This window comes from Haliotis rufescens, unplaced genomic scaffold, assembly GCF_023055435.1.
Source record: "Haliotis rufescens isolate VD_foot unplaced genomic scaffold, xgHalRufe1.0.p SCAF_5, whole genome shotgun sequence".
NCBI lineage: Eukaryota > Metazoa > Mollusca > Gastropoda > Lepetellida > Haliotidae > Haliotis > Haliotis rufescens.
Window position 1 is genome coordinate 3156964 of NW_025964223.1, and position 24689 is coordinate 3181652.

At 46.2% G+C, this 24689-nt stretch overlaps 1 protein-coding gene across 5 annotated transcripts in view; it reads right to left on the bottom strand.

Annotated features, from left to right (window-relative positions):
- The window catches only part of LOC124133526, a 38071-nt gene that overhangs the window by 11771 nt on the left and 1611 nt on the right, over positions 1–24689 (bottom strand). For all 5 annotated transcript variants that reach the window (XM_048383874.1, XM_048383875.1, XM_048383876.1 and 2 more), the window contains exons 2-8: positions 20409–21945; positions 18915–19010; positions 18581–18646; positions 17382–17495; positions 14068–14220; positions 7658–7879; positions 1742–1854 (exon numbers count right to left, since the gene is read on the bottom strand). In XM_048383874.1, the coding sequence (XP_048239831.1) occupies positions 1742–1854; positions 7658–7879; positions 14068–14220; positions 17382–17495; positions 18581–18646; positions 18915–19010; positions 20409–21063 (1419 nt within the window). In that variant the 5' untranslated portion in view covers positions 21064–21945. The remainder of the gene's footprint in view (positions 1–1741; positions 1855–7657; positions 7880–14067; positions 14221–17381; positions 17496–18580; positions 18647–18914; positions 19011–20408; positions 21946–24689) is intronic.

Below are 24689 nucleotides of genomic sequence, written 5' to 3' on the forward strand. Positions count from 1 at the left end.
AAGCACCAGTAGACATTTGCCATTATTAGCGGTTTTGCTATATGTTATTATTGTACAGACAAGTGGACATAAACTGTTAGTTTCTATCGCTGCACTGCAAAACTCTTTCCACATGAATTATACTGACATAGCATGAACTCAGGCAGGCATGGCATCACTCCGGAATGTTATGATAAAATGTGTGATGTCTGCTGCGTGGTTAGCAGAATGCAGCGAGAAATCAAGTAAATAAAAGTTGTCCTGATAAATGGCATGGTGTATTTTCGAAATTGGCATAGAGGAAAAAATTGTACTTATCATGAAAAGTTTTCATATGCAGTGGAAAGTCAAGCAGGTTTCAAGATGATTTTGATTCATTTTAACAATATTTTTTGACTACCTGTTAATCCCATTGCAACACAAACACACAGCCTTGATTCAGAAATTTTATTTGAACAAAAACAAGCGTATAGCTGACAGTCATCTATATCCCCTGCCCATTTTAACACGTTATGGTCCCAAACCAGGTAACTGACCCAACATTTCTCTTAGCCCATGTCAAAATAGCTGCAATGGAAATTCTAAAAAAAACATTTCTAAAACTCCTTAATATCAAATGGCACTAGTTCAGTATGCGCTTTATATATAGACATGCAATGTTTGGCAAGCAAATATTTAACAGTTTATTTGTTATACTCCTTAAGTAAACCAATCCTATAATAAAACTTAAATCCAACTTGTTGTCATGGAAACAAACAATAAAAATTTCTAAAAGTGCTATATATCAAAAGGCACCAGTTCAGTATGTGCCTGGTAGACATGCAAAGTTTTGTAAGAAAGTATTTAACGGTTTTTGAGTTACGCTCTGGAAACGAACACCACCCCTGTAGAACCTAAGTCCAACTTATTGCCATGGGATGGTGAAAATTAAAAATTTCTAAAATTCCTAAATAGCAAGAGGCACCAGTCCAGTATGTGTCTGGTAAACATGCAAAGTTTTTGTTGGAAAGTATTGAATGGGTTTTGAGTTACCGGGTATGCTCCAGAAACAAACTCTACCTTATAGAACCTAAGTCCAACTTGTTGCCATGGAAACGTAAAAAATATAAATATATAAAACTCCTAAATAGCAAAAGGTACCAGTTCAGTATGTGTCTGGTAAACATGCAAAGTTTTGTAAGAAATTATTTAACTGTTTTTGAGTTACGCTCTGGAAAACGAACAGCAGCCTTATAGAACTTAAGTCCAACTTGTTGCCATGGAAACGCAAAAATTAAAAATTTATAAAATTCCTAACTAGCAAAAGGCACCAGTTCAGCATGAGTCTGATAGACATGCAAAGTTTCGTAGAGAAATATTTAACAGTTTCTCAGTTATGTTCTGGAAACGATTTTGGGACGCACACACGCACACACACACATGCACGCACGCACACACGGACGGAACCCATTTCTATATCCCCCCGACAACTTCTTTGGGGTGGGGATAAAAACCCAGACTGAACACATATTCCTTTTGTGTGTAGATGCCATATGGTGCTCAGAAACAAGGTGCCCTTTTTATTTACATTTGGAATCGGCTGTATAAGTTTGTTTTCTACGTCAGAATGCTTCACTCAATACAGACAACTTAGAAGCCTCAAAGCTGATTGGCTGATGAGAAAGTTCACTTGACCTATGAAGTGGTTCTCAGTTCTTCATGAGGAGACGTTTTTGTATCCTATCGGAGTAAAAGATGAATGGGATCTGCACCTGACACTGACCTTGACATTGGTGAGTACCCTGCCATATGCTCCGCTGACAATGGCATCATCTCTGGGTTTGTCATAGACCTTGCACAACTCGAGACACTTTGTGTAGAATTTGTAGCTCTTACCTGGAAGTTGACAGGAATGTATGGAATCAAGGTCAAGGACGTCTGGTTGCTGCAGTGTCATGTGACAGAGTACATTTTAAGCAAAGACAATCACCTCGCCAGAAAAGCCATTGCCAACAGGCACATGTGGACAAATCAATATTCTTCTGGCACTGGCCTCTTCTGGCACTGTTTCTATATCAACATAAATTAAGCACCACAACAGAACTAAAATGACTAGATTTATTTGCCCTAAGTAGGTAAAAGATCCAGACAGGGTACACTATTTGGCACATAATGTTACACAAAAAGAAGGTGGATACTTCCACGAATTAAACACCAATACAACGAAAAAAGCAAGTAGCCAAAAACTGTATGGCACAAGTGATATTTTATAAGATATTAGGCGAGAACCGTCTATAAAGCGACCCCACGTATAAGACGACCCTGCTGTACAAGCCTTTAAAATCGATGCTAATTTATATACACCGTCTATAAAAATTTATATACCCCGTCTATAAAGCGAATCAGAATGAAGCATGTCACCAGTGTATACGCAATCCCTACATTTGTAACAAAAATGTGTTTGTCTTCTGCAGAAAAAAATTCAGTGATCAGGGAAACAAACAGATCAAAACAATTAAACTTGGTCAATACAAATTTGAAAGTTAAAAATCACTAGACATGATCCATATATCCATATAGAATTTTTTAGTTTGTAATAACCGTAGTTCGTTATAAGCATATATACAGCATATATACAACAAATGGCCGAGACTAAAAAATATGTTCGTTATATCGGTCAGTTTGTTATAAGCGTGATTGTTATAGATGTAGCTTACCGTACTGTATATAATAATCCGCCTTGTACCTGTTAGTGGGCATGGAGGCGTCTGGTAATGACCAGGCATAAAATGTAACATATATGATGGAATTGTACGCTTCCTTAACATGTGGAGAATTGAAGCTTACACCTGAAGGTGATAATCAAAAGTTGTGTAACCCACTTCAAGTTTACCAAGTCAAATGTTGAAAAGTGAGGCATGTACAAATTAGCTTAGTTACACAGATTGAACGTAAAGTGAAAATATTGAGATGCTATGTACGACTGTAAATTGCACCTAGGCTACAACCAACTGGGACATACATTCAGAATACTTAACAGTAAAGGCAGTGGGTGGGTGGGGAACGAAAAAAACAAAATACATGTACGAATTAGCGTTAAGCTAGACAATGACACAGAAAGGCGGGAATCAATTTAAACCATGCTTCTAGGGATCATTAGAGATTAGAAATATAGGTCTTGTCAGACCGAGAAATGAATATAGAAACAGGTATTGCGGGTAGAAACTTGATTTGGAAAGGCCTAGCAGACTGAAAATCTGTATAAACAAAGCTATACCCCAGGTGTATGGAAAAACCTAGCAGGTTGAAAACTGTAAAACACCACGCATGGGCCCGAAAAAACCAAAGACTATAGTACGAACGGTATGTGGCAAAACAACTGCTGTCAGGGATCCTAGGCTTAGCAAAATAAAAGAATTGGTTGTCAGGCAATGGTTTTAGAAAATATAGTGCGGGCAGATGGTGTCTTTTTCTTTTTTAGTTCAAACTAGTATATAACCAAATAAACAATTGTGTACAATCAACCTGAGAATGTGCCTCCCTACCAAAATGTATTCCTTGATGAGTAAGATACTGGAATACTGTATTTGACAACTGTTGGACTTGGAATATTTAAGGAATGGAAATAAAAACGAAACATGCGGCAAACTTTATGATGATGCGGGCAGTGCCTGAGAACAAAGACTAATATTTTTTTGAAGCCTTAATTAATCAATTTTAATCTACCAACAGAAATGTGAAAATTACCTTTCCAACAAATTACTACACAAAAGTAGACAATAAACCCTTGCATAATAGTATCAGATTACTGCATATAGTGATACTGACAATTACTGACAATTACTGATCAATCTGGGCCAAGCAAACTAGTGGTTGACAGCATGATCACTGATCAATACAGTCGGGTGAAGATGTACTGGGGTCCTCTACAGCCCTGGAATCCAGGGTTGATGCTCTAGCATGTGGTACTGGGGTCCTCTGCCACCCTGAAATCCAGGATTGATGCTCTAGCATGTGGTACTGGGGTCCTCTGCCACCCTGAAATCCAGGGTTGATGCTCTAGCATGTGGTACTGGGGTCCTCTGCCACCCTGAAATCCAGGATTGATGCTCTAGCATGTGGTACTGGGGTTTCTCTACCGCCCTGGAATCCAGGGTTGATGCTCTAGCATGTGGTACTGGGGTCCTCAGCCACCCTGAAATCCAGGATTGATGCTCTAGCATGTGGTACTGGGGTCCTCTACCACCCTGGAATCCAGGATTGATGCTCTAGCATGTGGTACTGGGGTCCTATGCCACCCTGAAATCCAGGGTTGATGCTCTAGCATGTGGTACTGGGGACCTCTACCACCCTGGAATCCAGGTTTGATGCTCTAGCATGTGGTACTGGGGTCCTCTACCGCCCTGAAATCCAGGGTTGATGCTCTAGCATGTGGTACTGGGGTCCTCTACCGCCCTGAAATCCAGGATTAAAGCTCTAGCATGTGGTACTGGGGTCCTCTGCCACCCTGAAATCCAGGGTTGATGCTCTAGCATGTGGTACTGGGGTCCTCTACAACCCTGGAATCCAGGATTGATGCTCTAGCATGTGGTACTGGGGTCCTCTGCCACCCTGAAATCCAGGGTTGATGCTCTAGCATGTGGTACTGGGGTCCTCTACAACCCTGAAATCCAGGATTGATGCTCTAGCATGTGGTACTGGGGTTTCTCTACCGCCCTGGAATCCAGGATTGGTGCTCTAGCATGTGGTACTGGGGTCCTCTACCACCCTGAAATCCAGGATTGATGCTCTAGCATGTGGTACTGGGGTCCTCTGCCACCCTAAAATCCAGGGTTGATGCTCTAGCATGTGGTACTGGGGTCCTCTACAGCCCTGGAATCCAGGATTGATGCTCTAGCATGTGGTACTGGGGTCCTCTACAGCCCTGGAATCCAGAATTGGTGCTCTAGCATGTGGTACTGGGGTCCTCTACAGCCCTGGAATCCAGGATTAAAGCTCTAGCATGTGGTACTGGGGACCTCTACAGCCCTGGAATCCAGGGTTGATGCTCTAGCATGTGGTACTGGGGACCTCTACAGCCCTGGAATCCAGGGTTGATGCTCTAGCATGTGGTACTGGGGTCCTCTACAGCCCTGGAATCCAGAATTGGTGCTCTAGCATGTGGTACTGGGGTCCTCTGCCACCCTGGAATCCAAGGGTTGATGCTCTAGCATGTGGTACTGGGGTCCTCTACCGCCCTGAAATCCAGGGTTGATGCTCTAGCATGTGGTACTGGGGTCCTCTACCGCCCTGAAATCCAGGATTAAAGCTCTAGCATGTGGTACTGGGGTCCTCTACAACCCTGAAATCCAGGATTAAAGCTCTAGCATGTGGTACTGGGGTCCTCTACCACCCTGAAATCCAGGATTAAAGCTCTAGCATGTGGTACTGGGGTCCTCTACCACCTTGAAATCCAGGGTTGATGCTCTAGCATGTGGTACTGGGGTCCTCTACAGCCCTGGAATCCAGAATTGGTGCTCTAGCATGTGGTACTGGGGTCCTCTACAGCCCTGAAATCCAGGGTTGATGCTCTAGCATGTGGTACTGGGGTCCTCTACCACCCTGAAATCCAGGGTTGATGCTCTAGCATGTGGTACTGGGGTCCTCTACCACCCTGAAATCCAGGATTAAAGCTCTAGCATGTGGTACTGGGGTCCTCTACCACCCTGAAATCCAGGGTTGATGCTCTAGCATGTGGTACTGGGGTCCTCTACAGCCCTGGAATCCAGGATTGATGCTCTAGCATGTGGTACTGGGGTCCTCTACAACCCTGAAATCCAGGATTGATGCTCTAGCATGTGGTACTGGGGTTTCTCTACCGCCCTGGAATCCAGGATTGGTGCTCTAGCATGTGGTACTGGGGTCCTCTACCACCCTGAAATCCAGGATTGATGCTCTAGCATGTGGTACTGGGGTCCTCTGCCACCCTAAAATCCAGGGTTGATGCTCTAGCATGTGGTACTGGGGTCCTCTACAGCCCTGGAATCCAGGATTGATGCTCTAGCATGTGGTACTGGGGTCCTCTACAGCCCTGGAATCCAGAATTGGTGCTCTAGCATGTGGTACTGGGGTCCTCTACAGCCCTGGAATCCAGGATTAAAGCTCTAGCATGTGGTACTGGGGACCTCTACAGCCCTGGAATCCAGGGTTGATGCTCTAGCATGTGGTACTGGGGACCTCTACAGCCCTGGAATCCAGGGTTGATGCTCTAGCATGTGGTACTGGGGTCCTCTACAGCCCTGGAATCCAGAATTGGTGCTCTAGCATGTGGTACTGGGGTCCTCTGCCACCCTGGAATCCAAGGGTTGATGCTCTAGCATGTGGTACTGGGGTCCTCTACCGCCCTGAAATCCAGGGTTGATGCTCTAGCATGTGGTACTGGGGTCCTCTACCGCCCTGAAATCCAGGATTAAAGCTCTAGCATGTGGTACTGGGGTCCTCTACAACCCTGAAATCCAGGATTAAAGCTCTAGCATGTGGTACTGGGGTCCTCTACCACCCTGAAATCCAGGATTAAAGCTCTAGCATGTGGTACTGGGGTCCTCTACCACCTTGAAATCCAGGGTTGATGCTCTAGCATGTGGTACTGGGGTCCTCTACAGCCCTGGAATCCAGAATTGGTGCTCTAGCATGTGGTACTGGGGTCCTCTACAGCCCTGAAATCCAGGGTTGATGCTCTAGCATGTGGTACTGGGGTCCTCTACCACCCTGAAATCCAGGGTTGATGCTCTAGCATGTGGTACTGGGGTCCTCTACCACCCTGAAATCCAGGATTAAAGCTCTAGCATGTGGTACTGGGGTCCTCTACCACCCTGAAATCCAGGGTTGATGCTCTAGCATGTGGTACTGGGGTCCTCTACAGCCCTGGAATCCAGGATTGATGCTCTAGCATGTGGTACTGGGGACCTCTAATGCCCTGGAATCGAGGGTTGATGCTCTAGCATCTGGTACCGGGGACCTCTACAGCCCTGAAATCCAGGGTTGATGCTCTAGCATGTGGTACCGGGGTCCTCTACAGCCCTGGAATCCAGGGTTGATAATCTAGCATCTGGTACTGGGGACCTCTACTGCCCTGGAATCCAGGGTTGATGCTCTAGCATGTGGTACTGGGGTCCTCTACAGCCCTGGAATCCAGGACTGATGCTCTAGCATCTGGTGCCGGGGACCTCTACAGCCCTGGAATCCAGGGTTGATGCTCTAGCATGTGGTGCTGGGGACCTCTACTGCCCTGGAATCCAGGGTTGAAGCTCTAGCATGTGGTACTGGGGTCCTCTACAGCCCTGGAATCCAGGGTTGATGCTCTAGCATGTGGTACTGGGGTCCTCTACAGCCCTGAAATCCAGGATTGATGCTCTAGCATGTGGTACTGGGGACCTCTACAGCCCTGAAATCCAGGGTTGAAGCTCTAGCATGTGGTACTGGGGACCTCTACAGCCCTGGAATCCAGGGTTGATGCTCTAGCATCTGGTACTGGGGACCTCTTCCGCCCTGGAATCCAGGATTGATGCTCTAGCATCTGGTACCGGGGTCCTCTACTGCCCTGGAATCCAGGGTTTAATGCTCTAGCATGTGGTGCCGGGGACCTCTACCGCCCTGGAATCCAGGGTTGATGCACTCATTCAAGCATACACTGCAAGTCTGTTGGCTAAATTAAACTCACCTCCAAAGAAGTTTTCAATAACGTTTGACGAGGATGCCACCATCTCGATATAGATGGGGTAAGTCTCTTGGCTTGAATGCTTGACATCCACCATGAGTTTCTGAAGGTTGGGATGTTCTATAGCCAATTCTGCCACAGCTTCAGTGTAGTCCTTGGTCCCCAGCTTCAGCGATAGCTGATTCAGCACCTCGCTGAAGGTCTGGCAGTAGCGCTTCCGCACATCTGGAAGACAATCATGATTACAAATCATCTTCTGTTTCTATGTCAGTGGCATCAAATTCTTCTAAAGCTCAAAATTCTAACCCGGATCTTCACTGGTCCAACCTGTGAGATTCTCTATGCTGAATCCCTACTCCTCCGACCACCTCACCTGTGAGATTCTCTATGCTGAATCACTCCTAAAACCACCTCACCTGTGAGATTCCCTATGCTGAATCACCCCTCCTCCGACCACCTCACCTGTGAGATTCTCTATGCTGAATCCCTCTTCTGATCACCTCACCTGTGAGATTCTCTATGCTGAATCACTCCTCCGACCACCTCACCTGTGAGATTCTCTATGCTGAATCACTCCTCTGATCTCCTCACCTGAGAGATTCTCTATGCTGAATCACTCCTCCGATCACCTCACCTGTGAGATTCTCTATGCTGAATCACCCCTCCTCCGACCACCTCACCTGTGAGATTCTCTATACTGAATCACTCCTCCGACCACCTCACCTGTGAGATTCTCTATGCTGAATCCCTCCTCCTCCGACCCCCTCACCTGTGAGATTCTCTATGCTGAATCACCCCTCCGACCACCTCACCTGTGAGATTCTCTATGCTGAATCACTCCTCCGATCACCTCAACTATGAAATTCTCTATGCTGAATTTCTCCTCCGATCTCCTCACCTGTGAGATTCTCTTTGCTGAATCACTCTTCCAATCACCTCACCTGTGAGATTCTCTATGCTGAATCACCCCTCCTCCGACCACCTCACCTGTGAGATTCTCTAAGCTGAATCCCTCCTCCGATCACCTCACCTGTGAGATTCTCTATGCTGAATCACTCCTCCGACCACCTCACCTGTGAGATTCTTTGCTGAATCACTCCTCCGATCACCTCACCTGTGAGATTCTCTATGCTGAATCACCCCTCCTCTGACCACCTCACCTGTGAGATTCTCTATGCTGAATCACCCCTCCTCTGACAACCTTACCTGTGAGATTCTCTATGCTGAATCACCCCTCCTCCGACCACCTCACCTGTGAGATTCTCTAAGCTGAATCCCTCCTCCGATCACCTCACCTGTGAGATTCTCTATACTGAATCACTCCTCCGACCACCTCACCTGTGAGATTCTCTATGCTGAATCCTTCCTCCTCCGACCCCCTCACCTGTGAGATTCTCTATCCTGAATCACCCCTCCGACAACCTCACCTGTGAGATTCTCTATGCTGAATCACCCCTCCTCTGACAACCTTACCTGTGAGATTCTCTATACTGAATCACTCCTCCGACCACCTCACCTGTGAGATTCTCTATGCTGAATCCCTCCTCCTCCAACCATCTCACCTGTGAGATTCTCTATGCTGAATCACTCCTCCGATCACCTCACCTGTGAGATTCTCTTTGCTGAATCACTCCTCCAACCCCCTCACCTGTGAGATTCTCTATACTGAATCACTCCTCCGACCACCTCACCTGTGACATTCTCTATGCTGAATCACTCCTCCGATCACCTCACCTGTGAGATTCTCTATGCTGAATCACTCCTCCAACCCCCTGACTTGTGAGATTCTCTATACTGAATCACTCCTCCGATCACCTCACCTGTGATATTCTCTATGCTGAATCACTCCTCCAACCTCCTCGCCTGTGAGATTCTCTATGCTTAATCACTCTTCCGATCACCTCACCTATGAGATTCTCTATGCTGAATCACCCCTCCTCCCACCACCTCACCTGTGAGATTCTCTATGCTGAATCACTCCTCCTCCAACCACCTCACCTGTGAGATTCTCTATGCTGAATCACCCCTCCTCCGACCACCTCACCTGTGAGATTCTCTATGCTGAATCACTCCTCCGATCACCTCACCTGTGAGATTCTCTATGCTGAATCACTCCTCCTCCAACCACCTCACCTGTGAGATTCTCTATGCTGAATCACCCCTCCTCCGACCACCTCACCTGTGAGATTCTCTATGCTGAATCACTCCTCCGATCACCTCACCTGTGAGATTCTCTATGCTGAATCACCCCTCCTCCGACCACCTCACCTGTGAGATTCTCTATACTGAATCACTCCTCCGACCACCTCACCTGTGAGATTCTCTATGCTGAATCCCTCCTCCTCCGACCCCCTCACCTGTGAGATTCTCTATGCTGAATCACCCCTCCGACCACCTCACCTGTGAGATTCTCTATGCTGAATCACTCCTCCGATCACCTCAACTATGAAATTCTCTTTGCTGAATTTCTCCTCCGATCTCCTCACCTGTGAGATTCTCTTTGCTGAATCACTCTTCCAATCACCTCACCTGTGAGATTCTCTATGCTGAATCACCCCTCCTCCCACCACCTCACCTGTGAGATTCTCTATGCTGAATCACTCCTCCTCCAACCACCTCACCTGTGAGATTCTCTATGCTGAATCACCCCTCCTCCGACCACCTCACCTGTGAGATTCTCTATGCTGAATCACTCCTCCGATCACCTCACCTGTGAGATTCTCTATGCTGAATCACTCCTCCAACCCCCTCACCTGTGAAATTCTCTATACTGAATCACTCCTCCGACCACCTCACCTGTGAGATTCTCTATGCTGAATCACTCCTCCGATCACCTCAACTGTGAGATTCTCTATGCTGAATCACTCCTCCAACCCCCTCACTTGTGAGATTCTCTATACTGAATCACTCCTCCGATCACCTCACCTGTGAGATTCTCTATGCTGAATGACTCCTCCGATCACCTCACCTGTGAGATTATCTATGCTGAATCACTCCTCCTCCTACCACCTCACCTGTGAGATTCTCTATGCTGAATCCCTCCTCCTCCGACCACCTCACCTGTGAGATTCTCTATGCTGAATCACTCCTCCTCCTACCACCTCACCTGTGAGATTCTTTATGCTGAATCAATCCTCCTCCAACCACCTCACCTGTGAGATTCTCTATGCTGAATCACTCCTCCTCCTACCACCTCACCTGTGAGATTCTCTATGCTGAATCACTCCTCCTCCTACCACCTCACCTGTGAGATTCTCTATGCTGAATCACTCCTCCGATCACCTCACCTGTGAGATTCTCTATGCTGAATCACTCCTCCTCCTACCACCTCACCTGTGAGATTCTCTATGCTGAATCACTCCTCCTCCGATCACCTCACCTGTGAGATTCTCTATGCTGTATCACCCCTCCTCCCACCACCTCACCTGTGAGATTCTCTATGCTGAATCCCTCCTCTGATCACCTCACCTGTGAGATTCTCTATGCTGAATCACTCCTCCGATCACCTCACCTGTGAGATTCTCTATGCTGAATCACTCCTCCTCCGATCACCTCACCTGTGAGATTCTCTATGCTGAATCACTCCTCCTCCAACCACCTCACCTGTGAGATTCTCTATGCTGAATCACTCCTCTGATCACCTCACCTGTGAGATTCTCTATGCTGAATCACTCCTCCTCCAACCACATCACCTGTGAGATTCTCTATGCTGAATCACTCCTCCGATCACCTTACCTGTGAGATTCTCTATGCTGAATCACCCCTCCTCCCACCACCTCACCTGTGAAATTCTCTATGCTGAATCACCCCTCCTCCGACCACCTCACCTGTGAGATTCTCTATCCTAAATCACTCCTCCTCCGATCACCTCACCTGTGAGATTCTCTATGCTGAATCACTCCTCCGACCACCTCACTGTGAGATTCTCTATGTTGAATCACTCCTCCAACCCCCTCACCTGTGAGATTCTCTAAACTGAATCACTCCTCCGACCACCTCACTGTGAGATTCTCTATGCTGAATCCCTCCTCCAACCACCTTGCCTGTGAGATTCTCTATGCTGAATCCCTCCTCTGATCACCTCACCTGTGAGATTCTCTATGCTGATTCACTCTTCCGACCCCCTCACCTGTGAGATTCTCTATGCTTAATCACTCTTCCGATCACCTCACCTGTGAGATTCTCTATGCTGAATCACCCCTCCTGCCACCACCTCACCTATGAGATTCTCTATGCTGAATCACTCCTCCTCCGATCACCTCGCCTGTGAGATTCTCTATGCTGAATCCCTCCTCCTCCAACCACCTCGCCTGTGAGATTCTCTATGCTGAATCCCTCCTCTGATCACCTCACCTGTGAGATTCTCTATGCTGATTCACTCTTCCGATCACCTCACCTGTGAGATTCTCTATGCTGAATCACCCTTCCGATCACCTCACCAGTGAGATTCGCTATGCTGAATCACCCCTCCTCCCACCATCTCACCTATGAGATTCTCCATGCTGAATCACTCCTCCTCCGATCACCTCACCTGTGAGATTCTCTATGCTGAATCACTCCTCTGATCACCTCACCAGTGAGATTCTCTATGCTGAATCACTCCTCCTCCGATCACCTCACCTGTGAGATTCTCTATGCTGAATCACCCCTCCTCCAACCACCTCACCTGTGACATTCTCTATGCTGAATCACTCCTCCGATCACCTCACCTGTGAGATTCTCTATACTGAATCCCTCTTCCGATCACCTCGCCTGTGAGATTCTCTATGCTGAATCACTCCTCCGATCTCCTCACCTTTGAGATTCTCTATGCTGAATCCCTCCTCTGATCACCTCACCTGTGAGATTCTCTATGTTGAATCCCTCCTCCTCCGACCCCCTCACCTGTGAGATTCTCTATGCTGAATCACTCCTCATCTGACCACATCACCTGTGAGATTCTCTATGCTGAATCCCTCCTCCGACCACCTCAACTGTGAGATTCTCTATGCTGAATCACTCCTCCGATCACCTCACCTGTGAGATTCTCTATGCTATATCACTCCTCCTCTGACCACATCACCTGTGAGATTCTCTATGCTGAATCACCCCTCCTCCCACCACCTCACCTGTGAGATTCTCTATGCTGAATCCCTCCTCCAACCACCTTGCCTGTGAGATTCTCTATGCTGAATCCCTCCTCCGATCACCTCACCTGTGAGATTCTCTATGCTGAATCCCTCCTCTGATCACCTCACCTGTGAGATTCTCTATGCTGATTCACTCTTTCGACCCCCTCACCTGTGAGATTGTCTATGCTTAATCACTCTTCCGATCACCTCACCTGTGAGATTCTCTATGCTGAATCACCCCTCCTGCCACCACCTCACCTATGAGATTCTCTATGCTGAATCACTCCTCCTCCGATCACCTCACCTGTGAGATTCTCTATGCTGAATCACTCCTCCTCCAACCACCTCGCCTGTGAGATTCTCTATGCTGAATCCCTCCTCTGATCACCTCACCTGTGAGATTCTCTATGCTGATTCACTCCTCTGACCCCCTCACCTGTGAGATTCTCTATGCTGAATCACTCTTCCGATCACCTCACCTGTGAGATTCACTATGCTGAATCACCCCTCCTGCCACCACCTCACCTATGAGATTCTCTATGCTGAATCACTCCTCCTCCGATCACCTCACCTGTGAGATTCTCTATGCTGAATCACTCTTCCGATCACCTCACCTGTGAGATTCGCTATGCTGAATCACCCCTCCTCCCACCACCTCACCTGTGAGATTCTCTATGCTGAATCACTCCTCCTCCGATCACCTCACCTGTGAGATTCTCTATGCTGAATCCCTCCGATCACCTCACCTGTGAGTAATCACCCCTCCTCCCACCACCTCACCTGTGAGATTCTCTATGCTGAATCACCCCTCCTCCCACCACCTCACCTATGAGATTCTCTATGCTGAATCACTCCTCCTCCGATCACCTCACCTGTGACATTCTCTATGCTGAATCACTCCTCCGATCACCTCACCTGTGAGATTCTCTATACTGAATCCCTCTTCCGATCACCTCACCTGTGAGATTCTCTATGCTGAATCACTCCTCCGATCTCCTCACCTTTGAGATTCTCTATGCTGAATCCCTCCTCCGATCACCTCACCTGTGAGATTCTCTATGCTGAATCCCTCCTCCGACCACCTCACATGTGAGATTCTCTATGCTGAATCACTGCTCCGACCACCTCACCTGTGAGATTCTCTATGCTGAATGACTCCTCCGACCACCTCACCTGTGAGATTCTCTATGCTGAATCACTCCTCCGACCACCTCACCTGTGAGATTCTCTATGCTGAATTAGTCCTCCGACCACCTCACCTGTGACATTCTCTATGCTAAATCACTGCTCCGACCCCCTCACCTGTGAGATTCTCTATGCTGAAGTACACCTCCAAACAGTCCTTGAGGATACCGTGGATGTTGTACCTGCGTCGTGGTGCATCAAACTGTACCATGTGCCGGCGCATCAGTGGGGACAGAGTCATGTCTTTGGTGGACTGAGGGGATGCCTCATCTAAACATAACATGCCAACATATCATGATATTAACTCTCCTTCAGTTGCTGGTTTTATGAATGACCACCTTTCTTAAGGAAGAGAATATACAGATGTCAACTTCTTTATTATGAGGAACACAACGTTTCGGAGTATATGCTTACTCCTTCATCAGGTGATATGAATGCCATGAAGCAGAGAGCATATATATTTACATGTAAGGACAACAAAATTAATAAGATAACAAAAGGTGGAAAATAACAAAGGGTACAAGCTAACAAAGGAAGCCAACAGATGATTGGCGCTGATAGGTGATTAGAAATAGGCAATGGAAGCCAACACTTCAGTTATCATAGCTAAGTAATTGGTAATGGACACTTGGCAAATGGGGGTGGGTTGGGTGAGGGAGAAACCTGTCATCAGACACCCAGACACACACCATCAGACACAAAGTGAGTGAGTGAGTTGGGTTAAACGCCGCTTTTAACATTATTCCAGTTATATTGTGGCGTGTCCGCTGAATAATTATCACTTCGATGAAACCCTAGAGCATGGGTATGGTACTGACAAACCTAAAAACATAGTTGGGGCAAACCGGGATTCGAACTCACAATTATAGATTTCTGGTGTGCCGAAGGGAACCCAGTCAGACACCCAGAGACATACCATCAGACACCCAGAGACCTGCCATCAGACACCCAAAGACACACCATCAGACACCCTGGGATCAACAGACCATCAGGCACCCAGAGACACACCATCAGACACCCTGGGATCAACAGACCATCAGGCACCCAGAGACACACCATCAGACACCCTGGGATCAACAGACCATGAGGCACCCAGAGACATACCATCAGACACCCAGAGACACACCATCAGACACCCGGGACCGACTGACCATCAGACACCCAGAGACACACCATCAGACACCCTGGGATCAACAGACCATCAGACAGCCAGAGACACACCATCAGACACCCAGAGACAGACCATCAGGCACCCAGAGACACACCATCAGACACCCTGGGATCAACAGACCATCAGACAGCCAGAGACACACCATCAGACACCCAGAGACACACCATCAGACACCCTGGAATCAACCATCCATCAGTCAGCCAGAGACACACCATCAGACACCCAGACAACTGCAATCAGACACCCAGAGACACACCATCAGACACCCTGGGATCAACAGACCATCAGACACCCAGAGACACACCATCAGACACCCTGGGATCAACAGACCATCACACACCCTGGGATTAACAGACCATCAGGCACCCAGAGACACACCATCAGACACCCGGGACCGACTGACCATCAGACACCCAGAGACACACCATCAGACACCCGGGACCGACTGACCATCAGACACCCAGAGACACACCATCAGACACCCTGGGATCAACAGACCATCAGACAGCCAGAGACACACCATCAGACACCCAGAGACACACCATCAGACACCCAGAGACACACCATCAGACACCCTGGGATCAACAGACCATCAGACACCCAGAGACACACCATCAGACACCCTGGATCAACAGACCATCAGACACCCAGAGACACACCATCAGACACCCTGGGATCAACAGACCATCACACACCCTGGGATCAACAGACCATCAGGCACCCAGAGACACACCATCAGACACCCGGGACCGACTGACCATCAGACACCCAGAGACACACCATCAGATACCTGGGACCGACTGACCATCAGACACCCAGAGACACACCATCAGACACCCTGGGATCAACAGACCATCAGACAGCCAGAGACACACCATCAGACACCCAGAGACACACCATCAGACACCCAGAGACACACCACCAGACACCCTGGGATCAACAGACCATCAGACACCCAGAGACACACCATCAGACACCCTGAATCAACAGACCATCAGACACCCAGAGACACACCATCAGCAACCCTGGGATCAACAGACCATCAGACACCCAGAGACACACCATCAGACACCCTGGGATCAACAGACTATCAGACACCCAGAGACACACCATCAGACACCCTGGGATCAACAGACCATCAGACAGCCAGAGACACACCATCAGAGACCCCGGGATCAACGGCCATCAGGCACCCAGAGACACACCATCAGACACCCTTGGATCAACAGACCATCAGGCACCCAGAGACACACCATCAGACACCCCGGGATCAACAGACCATCAGACACCCAGAGACACACCATCAGACACCCCGGGATCAACAGACCATCAGCCTAGAGACACACCATCAGACACCAAGAGCCACTCCATCAGACACCCAGAGACACACCATCAGACACCCCGGGATCAACAGACCATCAGGCACCCAGAGACACACCATCAGACACCCCGGGATCAACAGACCATCAGACACCCAGAGACACACCATCAGACACCAAGAGCCACTCCATCAGACACCCAGAGACACACCATCATCAACAGACCATCAGACACCCAGAGACACACCATCAAACACCCTTGGATCAACAGACCATCAGACACCCAGAGACACACCATCATCAACAGACCATCAGACACCAAGAGACACACCATCAGACACCCTGGGATCAACAGACCATCAGACACCGAGAGACACACCATCAGACACCCTGGGATCAAGATACCATCAGACACCCAGAGACACACCATCATCAACAGACCATCAGACACCCAGAGACACACCATCAGACACCCCGGGATCAACAGACCATCAGACACCCAGAGACACACCATCAGACACCCTAGGATCAACAGACCATCAGACACCCAGAGACACACCATCAGCAACCCTGGGATCAACAAACCATCAGACACCCAGAGACACACCATCAGCAACCCTGGGATCAACAGACCATCAGACACCCAGAGACACACCATCAGACACCAAGAGACACACCATCAGACACCGAGAGACACACCATCATCAACAGACCATCAGACACCCAGAGACACACCATCAGACACCCTGGGATCAACAGACCATCAGACACCCAGAGACACACCATCATCAACAGACCATCAGACACCAAGAGACACACCATCAGACACCCTGGGATCAACAGACCATCAGACACCCAGAGACACACCATCAGACACCCCGGGATCAACAGACCATCAGACACCCCTGCCATCGACCGACCATCGACCGACCCTTACTTACCCAGCATACGTTGAGCATGTCCTGTAGTGAAGGACCCTGGGATATATCCCAGCACGGCCAGTCTTTGACGGAACACCTCAGACAACCTTCTGATGAAGTTTCTGTACACTGGCCCTTTCAACAAACATACAAAGATTTCCACAATGCAATAATTAAAAGTGCTGTATGCCTTGGAAATGAAGAAGGCATGCCCAGAGCTCCAGATAAGCTTTTGGTGTTGTGGGTATTTTACGCATGCATTTTAAAATCATTGGGTATCAGTAATTCTATCTGCGTATTCAAATTTCTGTTACCCACTAGTTTTTACACATGTGGGTATTTAAGTTAAATATTTAAAAACACTATTCATCTAGTCCCTGCAAACTGGTGTCGTGTGGGTTCGAGAGCTTTATAGGACTCATTATGGCAAATGATCAGGATGTAACTGTCATCGTGGAGTTTGGCAAGGTTGACGGAATGCCCGTTTATAATTTCAAAATAAGTTGCTGATTTGCTAATCGAATACGCAGGGTTACTTCACAATAATTTGATGATACTCACAAATTTTATTTTTGTAGCGTATCTGTAATGTTCGTTGCGTATTTGATACGCTTGGATTATATTTTACTGCGTATTTCTGCATTTCTGATGCGTATTTCACGCAGATACGCAGCTTATCTGGAGCTCTGCATGCCTCATTTGCCTTCATTTAAAGCATTCTCTCCTCACGCTGAAGACCCGGGTTTGATTCCCCACATAGGTAAAAAGTGTGAAGCCCATTTGGGCCGTCCCCCAACATGACAGGTGGAATATTGCTGAAACGGCATAAAACCCTACATACTCATACTCACTATAGGGGCTGATAGTGTCTGAAAGTCTTAAGCCCATGTTCGCATAATTTTTTTTTAAATATCATGATTCAAGTTATTATAATCACTAATGTGTTAGCTTCGTAAAGGTAACTTGTTTTTCCATGACATGCCCAATAAAAAGAGAAACAGAATTGTTTGATAGGCATTACTTGGAAGTTGATAAATGACAAAGTAGATACAATTTATGGATAGCAACTTCTTTCATACTGTAAAGGTGATGTTTTGGTATAGATCCTTATGCCATTGTCAAGCTTACAGTATTAAAGAAGTTGTTATCCATAAATTGTGTCTACTTTGTCAAAGAGAAACAGCTTTAATAATTTGGTTTACATTATTGACAAGTCTCACCGATCTGCTCCTCCTCTGCATAGCTGCAGTCTCTGCTCCAGGCATCGAGACGGACATGTGTGCCATCTGTTAGTGAGTAAGTGAGTTTTGTCATGTTCCAGCCATATCATGGGGGATCTGCAAAATAGTTATCTGGGCCAGACAACCCGTGACAAGACCTGTGCCACGGTCCATGCATGTAGGGGCACACTTGGAACCAAACAGCTCTTATGACAAGCATGGGATACTCACGACCTATAAAACTGTCAAGTATTATTGTAAAATGGTTAAATATTTAGATATTCAAATAACAGTATCTTGAAAATGCTATTGGCATCCTTGAGAGTTCCATCACCTGAGTCATCATCACAAGCCTCCAGCCGACTCTGAGTCAAGATGTCCACCATCTGCTCTGGACTCAGGAAACCATTGTCTATCTCCAGCTCAGAGCCTGAAATCAATTGTGTGTCAAAAATTAACATCTTTTCCCAAAAATTCACAAATTGATAGGAAAAAGATGCATATACTTTTGTATATTCTCTTTTTCCTTAATGTATTTTACATGTTTAGTTCCCATCTTCACTGTTTAAGAATCATAAAAAATGCAGTCATGAGACATAGGTCTTCTTGTTGCTATGCAAATTAAACATGACATACCAACAAACACAAATGCAGCCAAACCATTCAGACACAGGGCTAAAGACAGACAGACACACTGCAGTCCAGCTATTTAGACACAGAGCTTAAGACAGACAGACAGACACACTGCAGCCCAGCCATTCAGACACAGGGCTAAAGACAGACAGACAGACACACTGCAGCCCAGCCATTCAGACACAGGGCTAAAGACAGACAGACAGACAGACACACTGCAGCCCAGCTATTCAGACACAGGGCTAAAGACAGACAGACAGACAGACAGACAGACACACTGCAGTCCAGCTATTCAGACACAGGGCTAAAGACAGAAAGACAGACAGACACACTGCAGCCCAGCTATTCAGACACAGGGCTAAAGACAGACAGACAGAGACACATCAACCCAGCTATTCAGACAGAAGGCTAAAGACAGACAGACAGGCAGACAGACACACTGCAGCCCAGCCATTCAGACACAGGGCTAAAGACAGACAGACAGACATGGACACACAGCAGCCCAGCTATTCAGACACAGGGCTAAAGACAGACAGACAGACAGACGCACTGCAGCCCAGCTATTCAGACACAGGGCTAAAGACAGACAGACAGACAGACACACAGCAGCCAAGCCATTCAGACACAGGGCTAAAGACAGACAGACAGACCACTGCAGCCCAGCCATTCAGACACAGGGCTAAAGACAGACAGACAGACACACTGCAGCCCAGCCATTCAGACACAGGGCTAAAGACAGACAGACAGACCACTGCAGCCCAGCTATTCAGACACAGGGCTAAAGACAGACAGACAGACACACTGCAGCCCAGCCATTCAGACACAGGGCTAAAGACAGACAGACAGACAGACACACAGCAGCCCAGCTATTCAGACACAGGGCTAAAGACGGACAGACACACTGCAGCCCAGCTATTCAGACATGGCTAAGACAGACAGACAGACAGACACACAGCAGCCCAGCCATTCAGACAGATAAACAGAGAGACAGATATGAAGACAACAAGAAGGGCCAACAATCACTGACATACATACAAACACATGAACACACAAAAACACAGGCCATGATAACAACAAGAAATACAAAGCAAACAGACTGCAGACAGACAGACATGAAAGTAAGCTAAATTATCCATACATTTATCGTCAGGAATTGAAATAACTGGCCATTAACAGAAGCCTAAGATGAACCAACCTGTCATGAGAACCGCCAAGGGAAGACCCATGCATAGCCCCACGATCTTGTGGATCATTCCCTGGTCGTAATGTACACTTGGAGTGACAGAGTGAAGTAGAGCTACTCCATCGCCATGGGACAGAGGAGGCAGGTCCATCCAGCAGTACATGCTGGCGTGGCGTGGGAAGGTCACTTTGGCAGTTGATGTGAAGACGATCTTCAAACTCATACACCTCTCCATCAGCATTCCACAAGTCAGCACAAAGTCAGCTTTCACTTCGCTTTCTATCACGTCTTCAGCATTGTCGAAGTTTACAACATAAAATACAGATGGTGTACTCTCCATCTTGCTTAGAATATTTCCCACCAACTTTTCGACTTCATCAATCTGGTCGTCATCAAAGAAACCAAAAGCGGTTCTGACTTGGAAAATGAAACGCTGTAAACTTCTAACAGCGTTCAAATCTATGAGGATGTGATGAACCGAGTCTGAAAGTGGATGTTCAGATTTCATACGGTGGATGAATTCTTCAACTGTTCTGGATTTGCCAACAGACCTCATGCCAAACACTCCAATGATCCGGTACCTGCTCCACAGGCTCCAGAACTCTTGCAGGAAATCTTCCCTCCCCACAAACGGATGGAGAACTTCCACATCTTCTGTTCCCTCCATACTGATATATGAAATGCTGATCTATGGAATCATATGTTAGTATCCTATCAACTACTCATATATTTCCACATTGGCACCAAATAAGTTCTTGAACAACCCAAGCTTAGTCCACTTGGGTGATGAATATAATGCTGATCTATAGAATCATATGCTAGTTTCCTATCAACTACTCATACATTTCCACATTGGCACCAAATAAGTTCTTGAACAACCCAAGCTCTTGGTCCACTATGGTGATGAATATAATGCTGATCTTTAGAATCATATGCTAGTTTCCTACCAACTACTGACACATTTCCCTATCTGGAGTCATTAGTCCATGAATAACTCCAGCCCCGTGGGATAATATACCAGTGTCCTTGTAGAGGTTACCTGCAGGAACATCCAGATCTTTTGTGGAAAGACGTGTACAGAATGTCCGTTTTCCTCATTGCAGGAACATCCAGATCTTTTGTTGAAGGACGTGTACAGAACATCTGTCTTCTTCATTGCAGGAACATCCAGATCTCTTGTTGAAGGACGAGTACAGAACATCTGTCTTCTTCATTGCAGGAACATGCAGATCTTTTGTTGAAGGACGTGTACAGAACATCTGTCTTTTTCATTGCAGGAACATGCAGATCGTTTGTTGAAGGAGGGGTACAGAACATCTGTCTTCTTCATTGCAGGAACATCCAGATCTTTTGTTGAAGAACGTGTACAGAACATCTGTCTCCCTCATTGTAGGAACATCCCATCTCACCGTGCCTCCTATCTCATAGATTTCACTTGTTATGGAATCCTGAATTCATCCCCGTCTGATCCTTGGTTTCAGGTCAGCACAATATCAGTGTTGGCTGACCTGCTCCATTTCCCTTCCACTTTGGACATGCCGTGTTGTGACTGAAATAGGGATAAAATTAGCTATCAAACATAATGCAATTATCTTCCCACGCTATTACCTGGGGTTACTTTGGCCCAGGGATCTGCACGTCTCTGTGGAGTGTTTCTAGCAGGCTTCCTTAGCCTCGTTGCGGAGTGGACTTAGTCCTGTAAAGATGAATAATGCCCGTCTCAGCACCATGTCTGTAGGGTTCACCCGTGTGCCAACATCTGTGTCTCAGACACTATGATGTAGCTGACATACTGTTCAAAGCAGCATGGCCTTGTGGTCAGACTTGTTGCCCATCAATCCATTCTCGGCTGGAAATTTAGGACTTGCTGAAAGTGACTTATTGCATTGAAGGTATCGTCCTATCTTGTAATAACCTCTTGGGAGGATTTACTTTTTCTTTGTAAGAGGGGGGCACGGGTGGCCCAGTCGTCTAAGGCACCGCGATTCGCTGTGCAGAGTTGCGTCCGCTGGATACGCCAGAAACCTATAGTTGTGGGTTCAAATCCCAGTTCGCCCCAATTATGTTTCTAGGTTTGTCAGCACCGTACCCGTGCTCGTGGGTTTCACCAAAGTGGTAAACATCTGAGACCTGCATCACTTCGAGCTTTCCTCCCACATTAAGCTGACACGCCGCGATATAACTGGAATACTGTTAAAAGCGGCGTTAAATCCAACTCACTCACTCACTCTTCGTAAGATTTCATCCAGGTTTGGGTTGAAAATGTAAACACAGGGGAGTTGGAATATCCCTCTCCCTTGTGTTTACATTTTCAACCAAAACCTCTGAGGTGTGTTTTCTCCTGTACATAAACCCTCACTCACTATAGGTCAAGATTTGGGGTCAAGTATTATGGCCAAAGTAATATAAATAACACAATGCTTTTTGGTTGTTTCTTGTTTAATGTCACAATCAGCAATATTTCAGCTATATGACAGCAGTCTGTAAATAATTGACTCTGGACCAACAATCCAGTGATGGACATTTGCATCGATCAATGCAACTGGGATACGTTGACATACATCAAACCAGCAAGCCCGACCACCCGATCCCGTTTGTCGCCTCTTACGACAAGCTGAAGACCAATTGCAACCCAGATCATCACAGGTCAATAACACAATGCAAAATTGAGATGACTAACAAAATACACTGGGTATGTAAGAGAGTACGGAGGAAGTAGATTCTTTACAAACCCTCATGCCAGTGAAAATCTTCCTTACAAGGTAAAGTAGTTGAACACTGAGGAAACACTAAACTTCTTCCTTCTGGAATATTGTTACATTTTATTTAGAAAGAGCTAATACATGTATGCAGTTGTTCAAATTCTGAATCAAGTATTGTGTAAATATCCAGTGCTCGATTAAGGAACTTGATTTAAAGTGCACCAGGTGTATGTTGACATGAAAACCTAGATGCACCAGACAAAAACCACACATTTATCACAGCTAAAACAGGCCGGTCTGCTCCCAGCCACATTAATTAATTACTGTAAAATGTTATAAGAACATTTGCACATAATCGTGAAGCTCCTACACATCAAGCCTAAGAAAGCATGACAAATTACATGTACCACAGGGATTAGTGATGTAGTATGGTCAATAAACGTTAGAACTGTTGAGTGTGTTCAAAGATAGATTTTGTGTGAACAAGTAAGGGTTACTCAGAGAAAACTTGAATTTTTTTTAACATGCACTTGGTGCATGTAGACATAAATATTAGGTTGCATTTTTAAAAAATAGGTTGCACATGTGCATGTTGTATATACAGTAAACTATGGATATAACGAACTCATATAACGAACATAGTTCACTATGACCGCAGTTCATAATAAGTATGTATACGGTATATATACAGTAAACTATGGATATAACGAACTCAAAGGGAACTCTAATTCTAGTTAACTATGACCGTAGTTCGTAATAAGTATGTATACAGTATATATACAGTTAACTATGGATATAACGAACTCAAAAGGAGCTCTAATTCTAGTGCGCTATGACCGTAGTTTGTAATAAGTATGTATACAGTATATATACAGTTAACTATGGATATAACGAACTCAAAGGGAGCTCTAATTCTAGTGCGCTATGACCGTAGTTCATATTAAGTATGTATACAGTATATATACAGTAAACTATGGATATAACGAACTCAAAGGGAGCTCTAATTCTAGTGCGCTATGACCGCAGTTCGTAATAAGTATGTATACAGTATATATACAGTAAACTATGGATATAACGAACTCAAAGGGAGCTCTAATTCTAGTGCGCTATGACCGTAGTTTGTAATAAGTATGTATACAGTATATATACAGTTAACTATGGATATAACGAACTCAAAGGGAACTCTAATTCTAGTTCACTATGACCGTAGTTCGTAATAAGTATGTATACAGTATATATACAGTAAACTATGGATATAACAAACTGAAAGGGAGCTCTAATTCTAGTGCGCTATGACCGTAGTTCGTAATAAGTATGTCTACAGTATATATACAGTAAACTATGGATATAACGAACTCAAAGGGAGCTCTAATTCTAGTGCGCTATGACCGTAGTTTGTAGTAAGTATGCATACGGTATATATACAGTAAACTATGGATATAACGAACTCAAAGGGAACTCTAATTCTAGTTCACTATGACCGTAGTTCGTAATAAGTATGTATACAGTATATATACAGTTAACCATGGATATAACGAACTCAAAGGGAGCTCTAATTCTAGTGCGCTATGACTGTAGTTTGTAATAAGTA